Source organism: Leptonychotes weddellii, chromosome 6 (assembly GCF_054177405.1).
Source record: "Leptonychotes weddellii isolate Sample4059 chromosome 6, ASM5417740v2, whole genome shotgun sequence".
NCBI lineage: Eukaryota > Metazoa > Chordata > Mammalia > Carnivora > Phocidae > Leptonychotes > Leptonychotes weddellii.
Genome location: NC_138374.1, coordinates 90,176,418 through 90,200,524, shown reverse-complemented (window position 1 = coordinate 90,200,524; position 24,107 = coordinate 90,176,418). Strand labels below are relative to the sequence as shown.

Sequence of the window (24,107 nt, the reverse complement as noted above, 5' to 3'; positions counted from 1 at the left end):
GTCTACAACTGGCAAGAACTCTTTTTTTTCCTCATGTAAGTATAATCTCAGAGAGGAAAAATAAGCCCCAAATTGTAAAATGCTATGCTCTGGTTAGATGTTTAAAAGTTGAAAAGTAAATTGTAAAGCATTACACTCTATTTAGATGTGGAAAAACTTAAAAATTAGTAGTCCTCAAGATGACACCTGATAAGAATATACATACATGTATTCTACTACATAAAGATCAAAAACTCTCATTTTAGTGTTTGAAATGGTGAAATTACAATTGTATAGGGAACAAAATGTTTACGTGTAAGTTCAATCAGTTTAGAGTTGGCTGAAATGTGATCAATTATGTAATGAGATGTTGCTGTAGTTTTTAAAGTGGCAAAAACTTCATTCTATGTTCCGAGTAATATATTTGTAAGTTCTCCTTCAAAGAACAGAAGAGCCAGTAATTAATAAAGACAAGTGTTCAGATTTATTTGGAAATTCACAGTTTCTAATGGCGCTACAGCTCCGTAGTTACAAACTGAAAGTCATCTTTCCACAACCCTGGGTGCTGCACGCAGATTGTGTAACTCCCGGTCTCCCTCCACTCTCATCTGGACCTCTTCTCAATGATCCATACAATCAGGCCCTCTTGCTCTGAATGGCTAATTGTACAGACTGGAAAAAAATTTAAATCATCTAAAACATACTGTTAACCTAAAAGCAGCAACTTAAACAAAAAAAGGCTTTAAATAGGTCACATTACAAACAATACCCCCAGAAAGGTATTAGACAAGTTTAAAAAGTTATTACTAAAAGTGCTCAATAAGTTATAACTTAAATCTTACAACACAAAATGGTCAATTCTCTCCCTTTCAAAAAGAAACTTCCCACTTTCACTCATTACTGTACAAACACACACTAAGAAATCATTTTACTCAAATACAGTCGCTGCCCATTATTTTTAAAGAAAACAAAAGACCAAATGAAGACAGACACATTGACATCACATGTATACCTCTGCACATTTGTAGCCAATACAAAGCAAACATCAAGGAATAATGATCCCTTTAGACTTGACCAATTAGACGAGGTCTGGCAAACTCACTCACTGGTTCCGTGTTTATGTACATAGGCAGTGATTCTATCATATGAGACCTGGACTCATCTGACAAACCTTCAAATGTTCTACTTGTAGTAACAGGAAACAATTACCTAAAAGTCTGGAGGATTAGTGCTTATTGTGAATGTTTAAAATGTAATGTAGCTAACGAAAACCCTTTCAACAAGTGGTTAAATGTGTTTAAAAGGTGAATTTATAAAAAAATTTAGTTGCAAATACCAGTCATTTGCAAGAAAAAATCTTGTAGGCTTTTTTCTCATTGAGTCAGTAACTAGAGAAAAATGAGTGTGAATAAGTTAAATGAAAATATCAGTATTGCCGTTTACCCAAAAGAACAGAAAAAATTCCAGCAAGTTTTTGTTTCAAGTGAGTTTGCTACGCAGAAGTCTATTTGGCAAGTCTGCAGGATCTTTATACTGTCTGACCCACATTACTGAACTTCAGGTACAGATCACCTTAAAGCCTTGTAGTGTTTGCAGCTTCAAAAAACTAACAAAGTTATAAAAGAAATCAAATGACAGTATAAGTTCTCCCTCCTCTTCCAGTGGCATTATAAATAGACAAAAGGCACATAAATATGGGAAGGTGCAAGAAATAGGAACAAAGCTAAAGGAAGAGGTTTAGGCTTTCATTCCTATCCCACCCAAAGGAACTGGGCTTCCAAATTACGTTTGTCCCAGTAATTAATCTGTGAAAAAACATCTTTATAAAATGTCTACCATTGTCCTTGTAGGACGTGATCAGCCTTGTAAAACTGCAGCTCATTAACCAAGATTGACACAATCCCACCTACTTTTTTAAAAAGGCAGAAACCATAATTTCTGAATACTTTTCCCATTAATATTTCTCCCTCCCCCAAACCCTTCAAATACCACAGACTGTTCTTCAAAGAACAACAACAAAAAGTCTCCAGTATGAAAAGTTCTATTCATTTTAGATATGTCCCGAGACCGCTGTGACACCAAATGTTCCCACGGTGATCTCTTTGTTTCCTTTGATTATGTCATGCAGGCTCGGCAATGATCCTGACTTAGTCTGTATTAGAGTTTTTATCAATTTTCCTTGGTCTTGGACTTTAGATCGCCTTCGTTTTAAAGCCCTCTTCTCAGTTTTTGTCTTTTGGGACTGTCCATTGCACAGACTTGTGCAAGCGGAAATGCCACAAAAGTAAGACTCTTCTGACTGTGATGATGTTTCTGAGCTTCCTTCAGACGGAGGACCCTTGTAAGAAGAGTGATAAACTTCTCCCATATTAGAAAAATCTCTCTGGTTCATAAAGGGCTTCCTTCCTTTTAGGTCTCCATTGGCTACAGGGTGCAATGGATCTGCTGGCTTTATGGTTTCAATTTTTTCAGTCTTGTACTTGCAGCGTTTCTTCTATAACATTAAAACAAGGTAGTAATGAGACCTCCAACAGTTACCTCATCAAAACATCTAGAGAGCTGAGCTAATGGAGAAAAGTGCCAACTCCCGGTGAAAAGTAAAACAGTATTATGAACAGCATACATACTGTTACGTTCTGTATAGATATTACCATTACCTTCCCATTTTGTAAATGCTACTCAATCAAAACTCTTTACTTAGCTGCCACCTCTGAAAACAGATTTAGGGGGTGATAACTAACATCTGAGTACTAGTTTACTACGCATCAGGTATTATACTAGTTGCTTTCATGTGTATCTTACTTCCTGAGAAGTGAGTATTTTATCCCTGGTTACTAAATGAGAAAACCAAGGTCCAGAGGTTTGGTTCCCTCCCCAAGTTACAACACAGTAAGTGGTCAGGTTGGGATTGAATCCTGGGCTATTTGGCTCTAAAAGTCCAAGTTCTTTCACCTAGAGATCATTACCTCTAATCAAAATGAGTACAACTTACTTTGAGAGGCAAAATGGAAAAAGCACAGACTTTGTAACCAAAAAGCCTAAGTATATTTTGAGGTTTACCATTGATTTAATGAATCATTCAAAGACGGACGACATAAACCCTCTGAGTTTCAGTTTTCTCATATCAACTCGGGGACACTACCATCTCCAGGCTGCTGTGAGGAATACAGGAACAGCACACACACACACTGTGCCTAACACACACTGATACTCAATAAATAAGGACTATTAGCCAGAGTTCAGCAAACCTTTTCTGTAAAAGGCCAGGCAGTAAATATTTTAGGCTTTGCGGGTCTCTCTTGCATATTCTTTTTTATATTGCAACCCTTTAACGATAGCTCCAGGCTCATACAAAACAGGCCACAGGCCAGATACAGCCTGTGGGTCATAGTTTGCTGACCTCTGTAACATTTATTTATCATCATTACTATGATTGGAAATAAACAGTAAATTTAAGGACCACTTAAAGATCATATCAAACCTTTCTACTTAGTTCTTCATCTACTATCACATAACACAATACACTTAATCAAAATATTACCTTTTTTTCTGGAGAGAACTTGAGGGGTTCTACGATGTACAAATCATTTGGGTCTACTATAAGTAAGAGAAAGTAAAAAGCAGATGTAAACTGTAAAGTAGGTTATGCTATGATAAACATTATGAAAATATTATATATTGTCCCTTAGTGATTATTTTCCTAACAGATCCAATGAATTTATAATAATAGATTAAGCATATATTTATGCATTTTAAATTAGTGAAAAGCAACAAGGTGGTTCTTATTTTGGGCTTGACTGGTCTCCTTCAAATAATTTCCCTAAGATTTTAACTGACAGCTAGCCATCAGCCAACACAGTAAGCATCCTTCTTTGGGCCCAGCCCTACCCTCTTACCTGATGAGAAAGACACCACCACCAGGTAAGCTAATAACAAACCTAGAGATCATCTGAGTATTTCCCTAGAGAAATACTCAAACTAAACTACACTGTGTCACAAATGTGGGTTATGTGCAACAAGCAGTTGTGACCAGGTACAAAAGCCAGTTAAAGGAACATACACATAAAAAAGAGATTTAAGAAGTTTTTTCTAATTGTATTTTACTGTGACCAAAACTATGAACGCCAAAATCTAAAAACAGCTTGAACATGCAATATAAATGACAAAGCAATAATGAATAAACACTGCTGGCAAGGTGAGTAAATTAGAAATATTCGCTTTAGGTTTCTAAGATTTCATTACTTTAAGCACATTAAAGACAGCTGTATACCACTCCCACACTGACAAGATAAATGTCTTGACAAGATATCTGACTGACAAGATAAATGAGATTTCAGTCCTACTGAACCCATTAAAAGTAAACAATATGTGGTCTGACAGAGCCAGAAGTTTATAAAAGCTGCAAAATTCACTATAAAACTTTATGCTGCAAATTTACTAGTAACGTGATTCAACCAATTATAATTTTTTTGCATTATGTACTAGAAATCTGTTGAGAAAGTCATCAAATATATAAAAATATCTAAACATTCCTCTAAATAGCCATTTCTACCAGGGTACTAATCTCACTCAAATTGATTTAAAAAAAAATGACACTTCTAGGAATGGTTGTTAACTGTTACTCAGATCACCCTCTCTACTGAAAGCAACTAAATGTGGATTTAACAAGTCAGGAAATGACAGATGTTGGCGAGGATGAGGAGAAAGGGGAACCCTCTTATATTGTTGGTGGGAATGCAAGCTGGTGCAGCCACTCTGGAAAACAGTATGGAGGTTACTCAAAAAGTTGAAAATAGAGCTACCCTACAACCCAGCGATTGCACTACTCAGTATTTACCCCAAAGATACAAATGTAGTGATCCGAAGGGGCACCTGCACCCCAATGTTTATAGCAGTAATGTCCACAATAGCCAAACTATGGAAAGAGCTGAGATGTCCATCGACAGATGAATGGATAAAGATGTGATATATATACACAATGGAATATTACACAGCCATCAAAAAAAAAAAAAAAAAAGAAATCTTGCCATTTGCAACGATGTGGATGGAACTAGAGGGTATTATGCTAAGCGAAATAAGTCAATCAGAGAAAGACAATTATTATATGATCTCACTCATATGTGGAATTTAAGAAACAAAACAGAGGAGCATAGGGGAAGGGAGGGAAAAATAAAACAAGACGAAACCAGAGAGGGAGACAAACCATAAATGACTTTTTTTTTTTTTAAAGATTTATTTATTTATTTGACAGAGGGAGAGAGAGCACAAGCAGGGGGAGCGGGAGAGAGAGAAGCAGGCTTCCCGCAGAGCAGGGAGCCCGTTGCGGGGCTTGATCCTAGGACCCTGGGATCATGACCTGGGCCAAAGGCAGATGCTTAAGCAACTGAGCCACCCAGGTGCCCCAAATGACTCTTAATAATAGGAAACAAACTGAGGGTTGCTGGAGGGGTGGGGATGGAGGGATGGGGTAAATGGGTGATGGACATTAAGGAGGGCACGTGATGTAATGAGCACTGGGTGTTATATAGGACTGATGAATCACTTCTAGCTCTGAACTCTACCTCTGAAACTAATAATACACTATGTTAATTAACTGATTTTAAATTTTTTAAAAAATCACTAAAAGCACTGAAGAGCAGCCAAGATTAAGTAGGTAATCTCTAGGCCAAATCTGAAGTAAAAGTAGGAAGCCAGACAGTGAAATGGAACACAAAAGTCATTTTTGTCCTGACAGCATTTGCCAAAGCAGGAGTATGCGAACTTTAGCTCTGATGGTATCAAGGGAATGAGTCAGAAATAAAATCTCCAGACCCACCCAAAGTAGTAGTCTAATAAGAAACCTTCACTCTCCCCTCTGTAAGCTAGGACTCTAAAGAACTACCCTCAGAGAAAGAATTAACCCATGCAATTCAGGAACTTACAGTCCAAATTCCCATCATCTGGTGGTCCAACTAACCTCATGCTACAAACATAAAATATTCCTGAATATAAAGCAAACACAAATTTTCTCTGGAATAAGACCTACCTCCTAGCTCTCTAATTATCTCTACAAATAATTTTTCAAAGAGAAGGACCAACACACAAAGGTAACCAAGCACAGAAAGACACAAGGCATCTTGAGCAAGAGCCTGCAGACACAACCAATGAAAAGATTCATAAAAACTTAAGATATCAGAATTATCAAACATAAGACTATAAAGACAGTTATACTTACTATGTTTAATAAAAAGCTTGAAAATATCTGCAGGAAACATAAAACAAAAAAGGGACCCAGATGTTTAAAAAATACTAAAAGAACTCCTAGAAATGGAAAATGTAGTAACTGACATTAAAACCTCAATGGAAGAATTTAATAGCAGACTACAGATAGCTGAAGAATGTGTGGTCTGGAAAACAGTTTGGAGGAAATCACCCAAATACAGCACAAAAAGGCAAAAAGAATGGAAATAAGAGTTTAGGAGGATAAAGTGAGAAGGATGGTAACATACTGAATTAAATGGGGACTCTTAGAACGAGGCAGAGGGAATGTTTTTGGGGAAAAAATAATGGTTAAGAATTTTCCAATACTGATAAAATATACCAACTGAGAAATTCAAAGAGCCCAACAAATTTAAACAGGAATAAAGAAAAAAAGATAATGTTTCAGTATGAAGGGGAGTAATGGCATATGGAAAGTCTTAGAAAGCAGACCTGAAGAATTAAGAAATCAGTATATATGTGGATAAATGTAAATGAACATTAGTGTAAAAAATAATAATAGTATATCTTGTTGAATTACAACTAAGCAAAAAAACAGAATTTAAATACACAAAACATTAACATGTAAGTCAAGTTGGGGATAAAAGATCTTGGTACTGTCCAAGAAGAGGAAAAAGTACTGATTAACTGCCGACTTTGACAAGTATTTGTAAATTCTAAAGTAGGAAAAGATGTCAAAGATAATGCACAACTTCTAATGACAGAAAAAGAGAAGAATCTCTTCCTAGCTCCAACAAAAAATCTCTTTAGGAAAGGGAGGAAAAATAAAAAGAGTTAATAGGTAAAAGATATGTGAATACCTTTATGCTAATAAATTTTAACATTTATTTATTTTATTTATTTTTTTAAAGATTTTATTTATTTATTTGAGAGAGAGAGAATGAGAGACAGAGAGCATGAGAGGGAGGAGAGTCAGAGGGAGAAGGAGACTCCCCGCCAAGCAGGGAGCCTGATGTGGGACTCAATCCCGGGACTCCAGGATCATGACCTGAGCCGAAGGCAGTCACTTAGCCAACTGAGCCACCCAGGCGCCCCTTAACATTTAGATGAAATGGAAAAAATTAATGGAAATTTTTAATTTAAAAAATTTAATTTTTAATTTAAAAAAATCAGGTTCCTATAACCAAAACTCCTCTTACAAAAACAATTCTGGACCTATGTGACTAATAATTCACTTGGCATTATACTCTCCAGGTCCATTCATGTTGTTGCAAATGACAAGATCTCATTCTTTCTTAAGACTGAGTAATGTCCCATTGTGTATGTATATATATACACCACATCTTAATCCATTCATCTATGGATGGACATTTGAGTTTGTTTCCATATCTTGGCAATTGTAAATAATGCGGCAATAAACACAGAGGTGCATATATCTTTTCGAATTAGTGTTTTCATTTTCTTTGGGTAAATAGCCAGTGATGGAATTACTGGATCATATAGTAATTCTATTTTTAATTTTTCTGAGGAACCTCCACACTGTTTTCCCCAATGGCTACACCAGTTTGCATTCCACACAACATGTATGAGGTTCCTTTTTCTCCATATCCTAACACTTGTTGTTTCTTGTGTTTTTGATTTTAGCCATTCTGTCAGGTGTGAGGTGGTTATCTCATTATGGTTTTGATTTGCATTTCCCTGATGATGAATGATGTTAAGCATCTTTTCATGTGTCTGTTGGCCATCTGTATGTCTTCTCTGGAAAAATGTCTATTCAGGGTCTCTGCCCACTTTTAATAAAGAGCCAATAATGGCCAAGAAACCTGAAGCAACTGAAAATTCATTTAAAATTTTACATTGGAATTCCTATCTAACACCAAACACAAAAAAATAAATTCCAGGTAGATTAAAGACCTAAAAATAAAAACCAAAGTAAACATTTAAAAGAAAATATAAGAGAATATCATCCATAAACTTGGAGCAAAAAATTCTGTTTAAACAGGAGATAAAAAGCACTAACCATAATTGGAGAAAATTTATACATTTGATTACACTAACAGGAGCTTCTCTTATTTAAAAAACTCTATATAAAACACAAGTTTCAGAGCAAAATAAGATATCTGCAACATACTTAATCAATGACTAGGATCAAAATCTTAAAAATAATTATAAACCAGTACCAAAGAGATAAACAAACCAACAGAAGAACAGGCAAAAACCTTAAAATTGCCCAAGAAAGTCATATGACTAAAAGGCATAAGTATATTTGTTCAACTTCATTAGTAATCAGGTAAATGCAAACTACAACTGCACTGAGGTTAATGAATACCTTAAACCTGAGAATCCTAAGTGTTTGTTGGCAAGAATGCAGAATAATGGAAATTCTCACAGCACTGGTGGAAGCACAAACTGTTTTATGACCACTTTGGAAAAGCCTGCCATTATCTAATGACTTGCAGATAAGCATACTCTACAACCAGCAGTTTTACATCTAGGCAATATTCCTAGAGAAATTCATACAACTATGTTCCAGTATACAAACAAATGTTTACAGCAGCATTACCTGTAAAGCCCCAAATTGTAAGCAATAGTAGAATAGATATATACACTGTGAATTAGCTACTGAAATAGGATGGGACGCAATCGTGTATATGAATCTCCCAAGAGAACGCTGAAGAAGAAAAAAAAGTTTACATGTGGTATGATTCTATTTTATCAAAAGCTCAAAATCAGGCAAAACTTATACTGTGAGAAATCCAAAGACCAATGGTAAAACTATTAAGAAAATCAAGAATATGATTATTTCAAAAGTCAGGATAGCTACCTCTGGGAGAAGCAATACCAAGAGTGCTGATCTTGTTCTACTTCTTGATCTGAATGTTACACAGGCATTCACTTTATAATTACTTTGCAAGTTGTACATTCTAGTTTTATGCACTTTTTGGTTTTTTTTGTTTCCCTTATATTTCATAGTAAAAATGTGTCACAAAAATCAAAACAATTTTGATCCACCTAGTTTGTCAACAAAAATGAGAGTTGCAAATCAAAGTATAAACCTGATGAAAAGAGAGAAGGACACTAAGAAAAGAAAACTTATAATGAATTAATGTAAGTTACAACATGAATTATCTAAGCCCCATTATTACCTCAAATGCTTAGCAGGCAAGAGATTATGTAATTTGTCAATTTTGTATTAATTCATATCAACTTTGTACAAAACTCCTAGCTTTATATAAAAATAAGACATGGAGCATTACAACCAAGCCACAGAAAAATGATTATAAGAGACTACTATGAACAACTGTATGCCAAAAAATTGGGAAATGGATAAACTCCCAGCAACACACATCAAGAATGAATCATGAAGAGAAAGTATCAACAGATCAATAACAAGTAAGGAGACTGAATCAATAATCAAAACCTCTCAACTAAGAAACGCCCCAAACTAGACAGCTCCATCAAAGAATTCTACCAAACATTTAAAGAAGAATTAACACCAATTCCTGAAACTCTTCCACAAATTTGAAGGGAACACTTCCAAGCTCATTCTATATAGCCAGAATTACCCTGATACCAAAGCCAGACAAAGGCACTACAGAAAAACTACAGACCAGTATCCCTAATGAATACTGATATGAAAATCTTCAACAAAATATAAGCAAAGCAAATTTGATAGCACATTAAAAGGATATTACACAATGACCAACTGAGATTTATTACTAGAATAACAAGGATGATTCAACATATGAACATCAATCAATGTGATATACATTAAAAGAATGAAGGACGAAAGCCACATGATCATCCCAACTGATGCAGAAAAAGCATATGACAAGATTCAACACCTTTTCATGATAAAAATACTCAATAAATTAAGAACCGAAGGAAACCTCAACATATTAAAAGGTCATTTATGAAAAAGCCTATAGCTAATATAATAATGATAAAAGACTGAAAGCTTTCCACTAAGATCAGGAACAAGGCAAGGATGTCAGCTCTCATCACTTCTATTCAACTTAGTACTGGAAGTCCTAGCCAGAGCAATTAGGCAAGAAACGGAAATAAAAGGCATCCAAATTGGACAAAAGGGGGGCACCTGGGTGGCTCAGTCAGTTAAGCGTTGTACTCTTGATTTCAGCTCAGGTCATGATCTCAGGGTTGTCTCACAATTTATTTTTTTGTGTTTGGTGTTAGATAGGAATTCCAATCTCAGAGATTTGAGCTCTGTGTTGGGTTCTATGCTAGGCGTGGAGCCTACTTGGGATTCTCTCTCCCTCTCCTTCTGCCTCCCCTCCCCCACCCCTCCCCCCATCAATTGGACAAAAGTAAAATTATCTCTGTTTAGAGATGACATGATCTTATATGTAGAAAAACCTAAGAACTGCATTAAAAAAACTGTTAATGGATTCAGAAAAGTTGCAGGATACAAAATCAAAGCACAAAAAACCAGTTGCACGTCTATACTTCAGTTGCACGTCTATACTTTTAACAATGAACAATCCAAAAAGGAAATTAAGAAAACAATTCCATTTACAATAGTATCAAAAAGAGTAAAATACTTAGGGATAAGCCTAAGAAAGTGTAGGAAAACTACAAAATATTGATGAAAGAAATTAAAGAATATACAAACAAATAATAAAAGAAGACACAAATGGAAAAACATCTCACGTTCATGACTGGAACACTTAATACTGTTAAGATGTCCATACTACCAAAATGATATACAGATTCAGCACAATCCCTATCAAAATCCCAACAGTATTTTTTTGCTGAAATAGAAAAATACATCCTAAAATTTGTATCGATTCTCAAGGGACCTCAAATAGGCCAAACCATTTTTAAAAAGAAGAATAAAGTTTGAGGACTCACACTTCCTGATTTCAGAACATGTCACAAAGCTATAGTCATCAAAACAGTGCAGTACTGGGATGCTTGGGTGACACAGTCAGTTAAGCGTAGGACTCTTGGTTTCTGCTCAGGTCATGAGGTCAATCCTGGTGTCGGGCTCTACACTCAGTGTGGAGTCTGCTTAAGACTCTCTCTCCCTAACCCTTTGTCCCTCCCCACCACTATCTCTCTCAATTCTCATTCTTAGTTTCGGCTCAGGGTGTGATCTCAGAGTTGTGAGATCGAGCCCCACATGGGTCTCTGCATTGAGCAGAGTCTGCTTAAGCTTCTGTCTCCCTCTCCTTCTGCGCCACCCCCCCACTGTTTTTTTCTCTCTCTCAAATAAATAAATAAATAAATAAATCTTTAAACAAAGCAAAACAGTGTGGTACTGGTATAAAGACTGGTAAGTAGACCAGTGGAATAAAGGACCCAGAAACAAACCCTCACACATACGGTCAAATAATCTTCAACAAAAGTAATAAGACCAGTCAATGAGGAAAAACAGTTTCTTCAACAAACAGTCCTGGGAAAACTGGATATTGACATGCAAAAGAATGAAGCTGAACCCTATCCTTACACAATATACAGAAGTTAACTCAAAATGGATTAAAGATCTAAATGTAAGATGTAAAACTATAAAATTCCTATAAGAAAACAGAGGAAACTTCATGACATTGGAGAAATTAACAACAACAAAAAAATTAAATAAAAAATCTTTTAAATTGGGCAAAGGATATTTCTCCAAAGATGATTTACAAATGTCCCCCAAGCACATGAAAAGATGCTCAACATCACTATGTCAAAGTCAGAGGTCAAAACAGTGGCTATCCTGGGAGGGGGTGGACAGTGACTAAAAGAGCACAAGGAAGTTGCTGGGATGCTGGAGCATGTTCTCTATCTCAGTCTGGGTGTTGGTCACACAGGTGTGCTCATTTGGTTTATGAAAATTCATCAAGCTTTACATATAACGATTACACTTTTCTTACATGTAACACTTCAATTAAAAATTTCAGTTATAAAAGAAAATCAGCCAAAAGAAGAAAAAAAGAAAGAAAAAAGCAGGAAGGAAGAAGAGATTTACTAGTCCTAAGCAAGCACACATGTAATGGGTTAAATTTGTGAAGCTTTGTGATAACAGTAAACCAGCAATGCTCAGCAATGATTACTTGAATTATTTAATCAATTGGAACATGCTGCTGTTAGTAAATCCTGAAGAAAGAGAAGCTAACAATTATTAAAGAAAGCAATCCTAATTGAAATATACAATTAACTTGGTTATTTTAATACTGCTATAAAGTTAAGTCTCTCAGTAAGCGCTAATTATAAAAAAACTAATACAGAAAAATAGCTACTCAGTACAAATTCATTCATTTAAATTTAAGTATTCACTGAAGTGTTAGATGATGGAATGCTATTATACACCCTGGCCTATAAAAAAGAGAGAGACTAGATCTTTTTTTTTTTCAGAAAGTGCCTCACAGTCCTAAACTAGAGACAAAAGGGGTCCTACCTGTACAAGAGGAGGAGGCAGATAAGCACAGGATGCTATGGGAGCACATTCAGGTTTTCCAAATCTGTTGAACTTTCTCAAACATTCCTTTCTAAAAAGAAATACTTCTAAACAGGAGCATGTGCAAACAAAGCTACCAATGGCTAATTAAACTAAGCCCTCCTTCCCCACCCTCTGGGCTTTCAGGAATAAAGATAGATATAAAGTGTGAAAATGATAAGGTGGTTTTGGCATAGCACAAACACAAAGGTTACTTATACCCATTATTCTGTTGCAGATGGTTTTGAACACAACACTGACATTCTACTTCTGCCAGAAGTAAGCTGGATTCCTGTTTATATATATGTATATTGCATAAAAATCTACCTTCTTTGCCAGTTAACTGTAGAGACTTGGATCTGATGAGTGGGAATGAAGTTCTCCTTTTCAAATTCATATCATCATAGGAAGAGAAACATCTAAAACATGAAGAAAAATCAACATCGGGCACAATGAGTAAACTACATATAATTTACTCTGCAGCTGGGGCTTGATGGAAGCTATTGAGAACTGAACATGCCACAGAATACTAACCTCTAATGTAACACACCAGTTATTACTATTACATGTTAAAAAAAAAAATTAAGGATCATTGTCTAAAAGGTGCTATATTAAAATACCTATTATCCTCTCCCTTTGAACTCCACATTCAAGCATCCTTCACAACCAAAATATTTCAAGGGTTTATGCACTTCCTATTAATGTTTTCTTTATTCCAGTCTACAGAACCTCCCAGATATAGGACTATCTTGCTAGTTCCAATAATGTTTTAACACTGCAATTTTAAGATATCATACGGGGAAAAGAAATTATCTCAGTATTCCCTTATTCAGTCAAATTTCTCAAAAATATAAAAAAACAGTAAAAAATGTGAAATAAAATGCTGATATTACCTTTTAGGGCTTGGATATTGATTACTTTTAGGAAGTTTTGAAATATAATCTCCATCAAATTGAGAAGTGTTTCGACAGCGTTGCATACAAAGCATCAGTCCCAAGACAACACAGAGAACCAAAGATATGACAAGATAGCTTTGTCGATCTGAAACCTGAGAGGAGAAAAGGATTTAATTATTATATATTGTATATATTATAGTAATATTAAATATTACATTATTATATTTTGTTATTATAATTTAAAAATTATATTAGGAAAAATACAGTGGGATATAAAATTCAAAGGACAATTCATTTTAAACATTTTTTCATGTGTTTCAAAACCATAAAATGCAGGGCATGCTCTTAGAAAATGTACTACTGAGGTAATGTCTTACTCTGTCTTCCTTTCCCCCTCCAAATCTTTGAACATTTTCAAACCTATAGAAAATTTTTAAAAATAGCAATGAACATATTCATGCCTTTCACCTATGTTTACCAATAATTAACATTTTGTCACATTTGCTGTGTTTTCCATCTGTACTATCTCCTACTTGGGGAGAAAAAAAAAATCTTGCTCCTGCCTAGTCTTTGCCATCTTTTAATACTGAACCAGCAATCACCCAGTTATTTAAGCCAAAAACATGGGGGTCATCCTTAGTTCCACATCCCACATATCCAATCTTTCATCAAGGCTTGTCTTTCTCTTAAATATTTCCTGAATTCAACAACTTCGCACTGTTCTCCACTTCTAATACCCTAGTCCAAACCAACATCACCTCACCCAGGTTACTGCGACTGTATCCTAGTTGGTCTCCTCCCCACTTCTGCTTTTGCTGTTCCTTAAGAGGCAATTCTCCACAGAGCGACAAATGGGGAGTTTCTCCAAGTATTATCAATGAGATGACCCCTGTCACTTCTTAATTCTTTCCAATGAGTTGCAATGATTAGAATAAAATTCAAATTCTAAATTGCCTACAAAGGCCTACAAGACCCAGTTGCCATGATATCCTGAAGGTACTTCTTACCTTCCTTCCCCTCATTCTGCTCCAGCCATGCCAACTTTCTTTCTGCCCTCAGATATATTACACTGTTTCTAATCGTGGGTCCTTTGCCCTAGTGCTGCTAACAGGTTTGTTCTGACCCTAGGCCGCATGTGGCTGCTCTCCTCTTGAGCAGTCAAGTTCTAATGCCACTGCCTCAGATAAGCCTTCCAAAATCACTCTAGCTAAAGGAGCAACTCTTACCACACCACTCCACACACACACATTTCATTTTCTATCCCACTGTCCTTCACATATATTTACTATATTTATTCCCTCACTCCCCCAGAAGAGAGGCTCTGTGCGGCCAGGGACTACTCATTGTTGTATGCCCCAAGGACTGTACAGCTCACACCCACATACAATGGATGCTCAATAAATACTTATTAAATCAATAAAATTTTTTGCTTTGTTAAACAACTCAATAAGCCTTTGTGAACTGAAAATGAAGTATCAGTGGTTTGCAAAAGGCCTAATAGAATTGCTTTATAATCATATTTTAGGTAAGACCTAAACTATGAATGCCTTGTTTTCCAAAAAATTATCATAATTAGTATATTTCCAAAACTTTAAAATGCCACATTCTGGTATTCTAAACAAGTTCTCTATAAATGACCATTTTGTTTGGTTGAAGTTCTTAGATACCATGTTCTTAACAAGCCTGCCTTTATGACAACCTCTATATATGCAGTGTGTCTTACAATACCAGCAAATAACAATACCTCGTGTTTTAATTCTGCCACTGTTGTTGATAAGTTTGAAACAAGCTGTGTCATGTTGGTCAATTGTGCCTGTAGTAACTGGATGGCTTCAGTCTGCCGCTGATCCTATCATAAAGGAAGAAATATTATTTTTGTGTGTGTGAAAGTTTCATCTGTACATTAAATACACTGTAAGTTCCAGTAAAATTACTAAGTTCCTTAAGAAAAAAAAATATTAATAGGAAGCTTCTAATGAATGAATAAAGTGTGACCAGAAATTTAAAAAAAAAAACAAAAAATGAATCTGAGACTGTTGAACCCTCCTCTCCTACCCCTCCAAAAAACCATTTTGCCACTTACTGCTACCATTTGGATTACCATCTAATAGACATTAAAAAATTGCTTTTCAAGTTAATATGGGCTCTACATGTATAAACCAGCATATAGTCAGCTGTATGCAAAACAATCACTTTGTCAAATATGTATTTTTAAACCAAAGCAGTCAGCACAAAAACATGTTGAAAATTTTTGAAAAATGTTTTTGGATATAAAGCAGGCTCATACCAAGGAGCTTTTAAAAGTTCTAGTCTATTGTACACTAGGATGGAACTTAGGATGTCCCATAGTCAAAAACCTGCAATAGTTTATCTAGTCAACGTTGGATATCATCAACGAAAATAAATTAATCGAAAACATCCATCTTTCCAGCTTTAGATTTTTAAAACTTTTATAATCAACAAATATGCCTTTATGTAAAATATCTGCATGCGTATTTTAGGGAATTATGCATCATACTCATGGTCAGGAACCTATATTAATAGGAAGACTGTATTGAAAATTTCAACTTACTACTGAATTTGGGGAGGGGGAAGAGGGCAGATGTAAAGAAAATCTAACACTCTATGTAGGATCATTATGAAATAGCTATATAACCATTTATCACTTTAGACCTAAGTTTTTCAAATTTAGATTTAAATAAGTTTTAGGGGCACCTGGGTGGCTCAGTCATTAAGCGCCTGCCTTTGGCTGAGCATGATCCCAGGGTCCTGGCATTAAGCCCCACATCGGGCTCCCTGCTCAGCAGGAAGCCTGATTCTCCCTCTCCCTCTGCCTCCAGGCCCCCTGCTTGTGCTCTCTCTCTCAAATAAATAAATAAAAATCTTAAAATAAATAAGTTTTAAATCTCAACTCTGTGTGTGTGTGTGTGCGCAGTATGGATACATAAAACTGTAACAAAAAGTTTCACTTACATCCCTTACTGCAATACTGTGGTACTTTCTATCCTACTTCATCTGTTTCAAATGCTGAACCTGACTCATTAAACTGTTTCTTCTGACTCACATTTGACAAATACTGATAAATTCCAGATAGTTATAATCATTTAAAGAAAAAACTATGAAATTTAATAAGTTAGTCAACACTTCTAATCAAGGTTTACCTCCAATACTGTTAATAACACACAAATTATTTACAAGTATTTAAATAAGTCTTTGAGATGAGAAAATATAGAGGGGAAATCATTTTACCCATTAAAATTAATGAAGAACTAAATAACTACTGTGCTCATGGGTCAGAAGACAATATTGTTAAGATGTTAATTCTACGAACTGATGTATAAATTCAATAAAATCTAATCAAGATGCAAACAGGTTGTTTTTTGTAGAAATTGACAAGCTGATTCTAAAATCAATATTAGCCAAAACAATTTTGGAAGAGATGAACAAAGTTGGAAGATTCATACTATGTGATTTCAAGAGTTCCTATAAAGCTACAATAATCGCAACAGTCTGTTATCAGCATAAAAATAGATAAACAGAACAAAAGAGAAGCCCTGAAACAGACATATGTAATATATATATAGAGAGAGAGAGAGAGAATTGATTTATATTTTATTTATCAAAAGTGCAAAGGAAATTCAGGGGGGAAGGGTAGTCTTTTCAACAATGATACCGGAATAAAGGGAAATTTATTCACGTTTCTCTATCCCCCTCCCCACCAAAAAACTTTGAGCCATACTTCAGAACATGTAAAAATTAAAATAGATTATAAATCTAATGTAAAACGAAAACTATAAAACTTTTAGAAGAAAACTGAGGAAAAATTCTTTGTGACTCTGGGTTAGGGAAAGATTTTATAGAGCAAAGAGAAAATAGATAAACAGGCTTTAACAAATTAAAAACTTCTGCTCTTCAAAAGGCACTTTTAAGAGAATGACAAAAGAAATAATGAACTGGGAGAAAATATTTGCAAAGTATATCTCTAATAAAGGACTTGTATTCTGAATACATTTTAAATAACTCTCAAACTTCAATTAAAAAAAAAAAAAACTAAAGGAGGAAATCTGTATGGAACCACGACTGGATTGTGTTAGGAACTAGCAGTAAGATGCAACTAAACTCTGAAACCTCAGGCCTCCTCACTTCATCTCACCATCCCCTAGTCCCAGAAAAACTTTTAGCAAAGTATAAAATTTCTTCATCATAGTAACACACTGTAAAAACTTTTAATAAACATCTGGATATTGCAATACTGAAATTGTGCAATACTGAAATTGTTTCCTTAAAATCAAGAAGACAGGGTAATGGCCAATATTACCAGTCATACTGCATCACAGGCAAGAGATAGAGGGGGAAAAAAGAAGAAATGAAAAGGTATAAGGATTAAAAAGAAGAAACAGAACTGTACTTATTTGCAATCAATTAGATTATCTGTGTAGAAAACCACAAAAGATTTGAGTTTAACAAAGCTGCTTAAAAAAAAGCCACTGCCTTTCCACCACATATACACACACAAACTTAGAAATGTAATAGGAATAATGCTCAAGAAAATTTTCTCTAGAGGAGATATAGATGCTAATAGCTAGGTAATTTTCCAAACATGACATCATATAATAGGCTTATCATCACCTATCAGGGGAAAAAAATGAACCAACACTACTTATCCTTCTTACCAGCAAGAGCCTACAAAATTCAAAAGCAATTTATATAAAAAGTAAATAAGGGTTGAAGATGACCAACCTGCTCCTCTGCTATTCTTGAAGTATTCTGAAGTTTTACTATTGTTTTATTGAAAGCCTTTTGCATTTCTTCCATTTGTTTTCGGTACCTATGGAGTAAGAAAGGATTTATTAAATTAGCTTTAATTTCTTATTTCTTAACTTATTACTGGAAACACACTTCTGATTGCAATACAGGAGATAAATCTACTTTTTTGAAAATGACTCTTATTGAGGCCTGGAACACTTACAAAGGTAAAATAAAGAGATCCCTTGAGGTATTTGCTACCTTACTACTATGTAAGATTAGTCACATATATGATCAATCAATTTATGACAAAGGAGCTAAGAATATAAAATGGGGAAAGAACAGTCTCTTCAATAAATGGTGTTGGGAAAACTGGACATCCACATTCAAAGAAATGAGAGTGGATTGCTATCTTACACCATACACCAAAAGTAACTCAAAATGGATTAAAGACTTGAATGTAAGACCTGAAATCATAAAACTCAGAAGAAAACACAGGTGGTAAGCTCCTTGACATTGATCTTGGTGATGGCTTTTTGGACTTGACAACAAAAGCAAAAATAAACGAGTACATATCAAACTAAAAAGCTTCTGTATAGCAAAGGAAACCATCAAAAATGAAAAGGCAACTTGCCAAACGGGAGAAAAACTTTGCAAATCATAGATCTGATTGGAGTTAATATCCAAAATACATAAAGAACGTATACCTCTGAATAACAAAAAATTAAAGAATCCAATTAAAACAGTGGCAAAGGATCTAAACAGGCCTTCTCCACAGACATACGATGGCCAACAGGTACATGAAAAGGTGCTCAACATCACTAATCATCATGGAAATGCAAATCAAAATCACAATGAGGGATCACATCTGTTAGAATGGTTATTATCAAAAAAGATAAGACATAACACATGTTGGCAAGGATGTAGAGAAAAGGGAACCCTTGCTGGTAGAAATGCAAATTGATGCAGCCACTCTGGAAAACAGTTAGGGAGGTCCTCAAAAATTAAAAATAGAACTACTTTATGATCCAGCAACTCGACTTCTGAGTATTTATCTGAAGAAAATGAAAAACACTAAGTTGAAAAGATGTATGTACCCCGATGTTCACTGCAGCATTATGTACAATAGCCAAGATGGCAACAACCTAAGTGTTCATCGAATGATAAATGGATATAGTAAATGCGGTATCTGTACACAATGGAATATTATTCAGCCACAAAAAAAGAAGGAAATCTTGCCATTTGCAACAACATGGATGGATGGACTTGAGGACGTTATGCTAAGTGAAATAAGTCAGAGAAAGACAAATACCATATGATCTCACTTATATGTGGAATATAGTAATAATAATGATGACAGTAATACCCTCAAACTCAGAGATAGAGAGAACAAATTGGTGGTTATCAGAGGCAGGGGATGGGAGATGGGAGAAATGGGCAAAGGGGGTCAAAAGGTACAAACTTCCAGTTATAGAATGTATGAGTAATGGGGATGTAATGTATAGCATGGTAACTATAGTTAATAATACTCTATATTTGAAAGTTGCTAGGAGAGTAGATCTTGAAAGTTCTTGTCACAAGGAAAAAATCTTATAATTGTGTGGTAATGAATGTTAACTAGACTTATTGTGGTGATCATTTTACAATATATACAAATATCAAATCATTATGTTGCATATCTGAAATTAATGTCAATTATATCTCAATAAAAAATTAAAAAGAATCAGTAATTTCTGTGGTTCCCTTAGGGGGGCAATTAGGGTAGGGAGAAGCAGGTAGGAGGTACTTTTTTTTTTTTTTTAAGATTTTATTTATTTGAGAGAAGAGAGAGCACAAGTGGGGGTGGAGGGGGAAGGACAGAAGGAGAGGGAGAAGCAGACTCCCCACGGAGCAGGGAGCCTGATGTGGGGCTCGATCCCAGAACCCCGAGATCATGACCTAAGCCGAAGGCAGACACTTAACCAACTGAGCCACCCAGGCGCCCCAGGTAGGAGGCATTTAAGTGGGCATGCATGCACATGCACACAATTTGCCAATAAATTGTGTGGATTAGGAGGAAACCCATTAGGATATAATGATGACTTTAGTGACATCTCAGTAGTAGCATTTTAATTTAAAAGGAGTAGGGAAAGGTGGTGTTTCAGACATTCTGGACACTTAGTGCCTAGGTGGTTGCAAAATGTTGGAAAAGCCCTGAGGACACTGGACACTTAAGGGATAAAAAGAGTAAACAGGTATAAAAAAATGGAGAATTGTGCCTGGGGTCCCTAATCACTGCATAAGCACACTGGCACTTATGAACACAATAGCATAAATTATCACAACTACAACTAGGATTCTAGGACTTCTTTGAAAGACTGCAAATGTTGCCTAATCATCCAGTTCAGTCTACTCTTCACTTTTTTTTTTTTTAAAGATTTTATTTATTTATTTGACAGAGAGACACAGTGAGAGAGCGAACACAAGCAGGGGGAGTGGGAGAGGGAGAAGCAGGCTTCCCGCGGAGCAGGGAGCCCGATGCGGGGCTTGATCCCAGGACCCTGGGACCATGACCCAAGCCGAAGGCAGACGCTTAACGACTGAGCCACCCAGGCGCCCCTAGTCTTCACTGATTTAAACTCTTACTTGTTCTTGTCTAATTCCAATAAAAGCTTCACTATGTAATGTTTTTTATAGATATTACATATACAGTGTGTGTGTGTATATATATGTGTGTGTATGTGTGTGTGTGTATATATATATATATATATATATGTTATATAATACTATAATTTTCACATGAGTACTGTGGGAGCCAAACAGTAAAAGTGGCTCAAGTTAAACAAGAGAAGATAGGAAAAACTGATTAAAGATAATTCAAACTTGTGGTCACCCAAGTCACCACTATTTAAAGATATTACATCACTTAGTACTTCTAAAAAAGAAAATCAATTCTTTAAGTCATTGATCAACATCTAAGTAACACTCTCTCCAGCTAAAATGGTACTGATTACTACTATATCATGAGATAATTAATCCTCTACTCAGAAAACATACTATGCTACTTAAGTTGCAAAGGAGAATGTGCTAATTGATAATAAAGCTTACCTTTGGCTAAGCTCCTCCAGATAGCGGCCACTGAGAGACATGTTAACTTCTAAGGCTTTTATACGATTATTAAGTCTCATAAATACTGACTCCTTTTGGTTTGATCCATGTACAAGATTTCCATTAGTGTACCCTAGATCTGTCGAATTTTGCAATTCAGCATAAAAGTCTGTAGCCGTCCTCTGTAGCCCTCTTAAAAGGGCATCTTCCGGAGACTGTTCTTCCTCTCTCACTTCAGGTAATGAAGAAGAATCCATAACAGGAGTCAAAATTTGCTTTGGTGTGTCAGCTATGTTCATTTTGGCTTCCCCATCTTCACTGTCTGGCATAGTAGCTGTGTTTACAGGTGGCACTATTGTTTCAGATAGCTTTGTGATAATGTGCATGGAGTTTATATCTTCTTTTACAATATTATCCATTACTTCACTAAGTTTATTTGTTTCATAGATCACAGCTGGCTTCTCTATAGAACTAAAACTCTCAGACTTTTTTTCTGTCTCATTATCAAACTCAACAGAATTCTCTTGAGGGATCACTTGAGATGGTGTAGGTCCTGCCTCATATTTACTAGGCTCAGACACTTCTGTTTTAGGTAATGAATGGATTTCTGGAGTAACATCTAAGAGAAGAGACTGAGAAAGAGTTTGAGGATGGCTTGGTTCAAGTTCAATTGCATCTGCACTGTGATTAATCAAATCACCTTGGTGCATACTACTTAAGTCACCTAGAACAATAGTTTCAGCATCCTTTTCCTTTCTCTTACTGTCCAATTCTCCACTCGGAGGTTGCAATACTAAAATATCCACTGATTCTGCAGGAAGTGGTAATGGTGGTTGAGCCAACATGAGATGATCTTTTTCTTTACTCACAGCAGTTCTGCTACGTTGCCGAGAAAGAGCAACTCTAACTGAACACCATTTATATACGTATTCCGAAAAACTAGAAATACAACAAACTGTGGTCAATTCACTGCAAAATATTTGTGTCTCTGACTCAAACCAGGGTGATGATTCGTCCTCCTGTTCACCACTACCCAGAAGGGTCACTGTAGATGGACTTGCCTCCTCTTCTTCCTCTTGAACCAGCTGTACAATTGGACTCTCTTTTGGAGTATCGGGTGATGATAGCTCTGTATCATGTATGTGTCCTTCAGTGGTTACAAACCTAGAAATACATATGATAATTACATATCACTTTAATTAGAAATCTAAAGTTAAAATTATGCTAAAACATCAATGTATCATACATCAAATAAAAGGAAGACTAGAAATATAAAAGAAACTGAAATTTTTTTTGGATGAATTTTTCCCCTTTAAGTCAGTTTTATTATAAAAACAAGTATTATTCAGAAATGGTAACAGAAAGACCATTTATCAAGTGATCAGTCAGATGACTCAAATCAGTATTTACTAAATCAAACTTGCTTTTTAAAAATATCTATTTAAGAATTGCTTATATGCGGAGTCTAGGAACTAGAATCTGGGATTCTTAATATATGAATGCACTTTGTATTTGAATATCATACTTTTAAAAGGTAGCTAGATTTCTCAAAGAAAATTTTTCTGTGGATGACTTGAGGAATTCCAGGGTAGCATTACACATACACACATGATTATCTGCATCCCTCCCTCCCCAAAATAGTCTTAACATCATCTGGGCTAATTTTCTATTATTTAAAGCCAAATACTTAACAACTCTAATGAAAGTCCTGGCTAATAATAAATAGTGCCCCATCTATAACTTAATACCATCTGTAGGATCTAGAGTATGTATGTAAGGTAGGGGAGTAGGGGGATGGAGCTGGTAGGAATAGTGCTGTAAATTATAATGTCTGTGGTTCATTCCAAGATAAAAATAAATTTCCAGGTGCAACCCTTACAGTACAAAAGGTACAAACTGAAAAAATAAAGTCACTTGAATACCAAAAAGAAACATCTTCATATATAATTTTCCTACTCTGAAAAATTACTAAGAATGCCAGGAAATGTCTTTGAGTAAAGACTAATATCATAGTAGCAAAGGTAGGAATAAAATAGTATCTAAAAGCTAGATTTTCATCTTGTTGAGAGTAAGTAAATGGACAAAACTAAAACACAATTAGACTACACTTCTCTAAATAGATGATATATAGATAGATGGTCTCTAATAACATTTCTTACATCTTTATTGCTTACTATCTACAACATAAATTTAGACAGTAAAAGGAGCAGTGTCTGAAGAAAGGGAGGGAATTTGGTACAAATTAAGTTATATACCATCTATATATACCCTAATCAGAGCTATACTTTAAAAAACTCAAATGTAACTAATGATGTAATGTATGGGGATTAACATAAGAATAAAAAAAAAAAAAACTCAAATGTGGGAAAAGAAAATAAGTCATCTTTTCATAGGAACTTTAACAGTGACACCCTATCATGGATTCTTTCATTTTCATTTATCTTCTTCAAAGGATTGCATATAGTAATCAAAAAGAATTTAAAACAAATATAAAGAAACAAACTAAAAAGTAAGCAATTATATTAAAAAATCTATTAAAATCAAACTAATAGAGAAAAGTAAAAACTACTATATAAGCCTGATGTGGTATCTTTCAATAAATATTCATATGTCTATATGGAGGAGAGTGTGTATATATGTGTGTGTGTGCGCACATATATAAAGTGAAATCAGTTTCCTTTAGTTCTGAAAAATAAGACATACTATGTGTTGTTTACTGAAGAAGCCTAGTCCTAAAACTGGGACTAGCTGGCACAGCTCCA

At 35.2% G+C, this 24,107-nt stretch overlaps 1 protein-coding gene across 4 annotated transcripts in view; it reads right to left on the bottom strand.

Moving 5' to 3' along the window:
- Positions 1 to 440: 440 nt before the first annotated feature.
- The window catches only part of SUCO (SUN domain containing ossification factor), an 85,149-nt gene continuing 61,482 nt past the window's right edge, over positions 441 to 24,107 (bottom strand). For all 4 annotated transcript variants that reach the window (XM_081824616.1, XM_081824618.1, XM_081824617.1 and 1 more), the window contains 7 exons: positions 21,346 to 22,509; positions 18,253 to 18,340; positions 15,257 to 15,361; positions 13,510 to 13,664; positions 12,944 to 13,035; positions 3,521 to 3,576; positions 441 to 2,473 (listed from right to left, as the gene is read on the bottom strand). In XM_081824616.1, the coding sequence (XP_081680742.1) occupies positions 2,030 to 2,473; positions 3,521 to 3,576; positions 12,944 to 13,035; positions 13,510 to 13,664; positions 15,257 to 15,361; positions 18,253 to 18,340; positions 21,346 to 22,509 (2,104 nt within the window). In that variant the 3' untranslated portion in view covers positions 441 to 2,029. The remainder of the gene's footprint in view (positions 2,474 to 3,520; positions 3,577 to 12,943; positions 13,036 to 13,509; positions 13,665 to 15,256; positions 15,362 to 18,252; positions 18,341 to 21,345; positions 22,510 to 24,107) is intronic.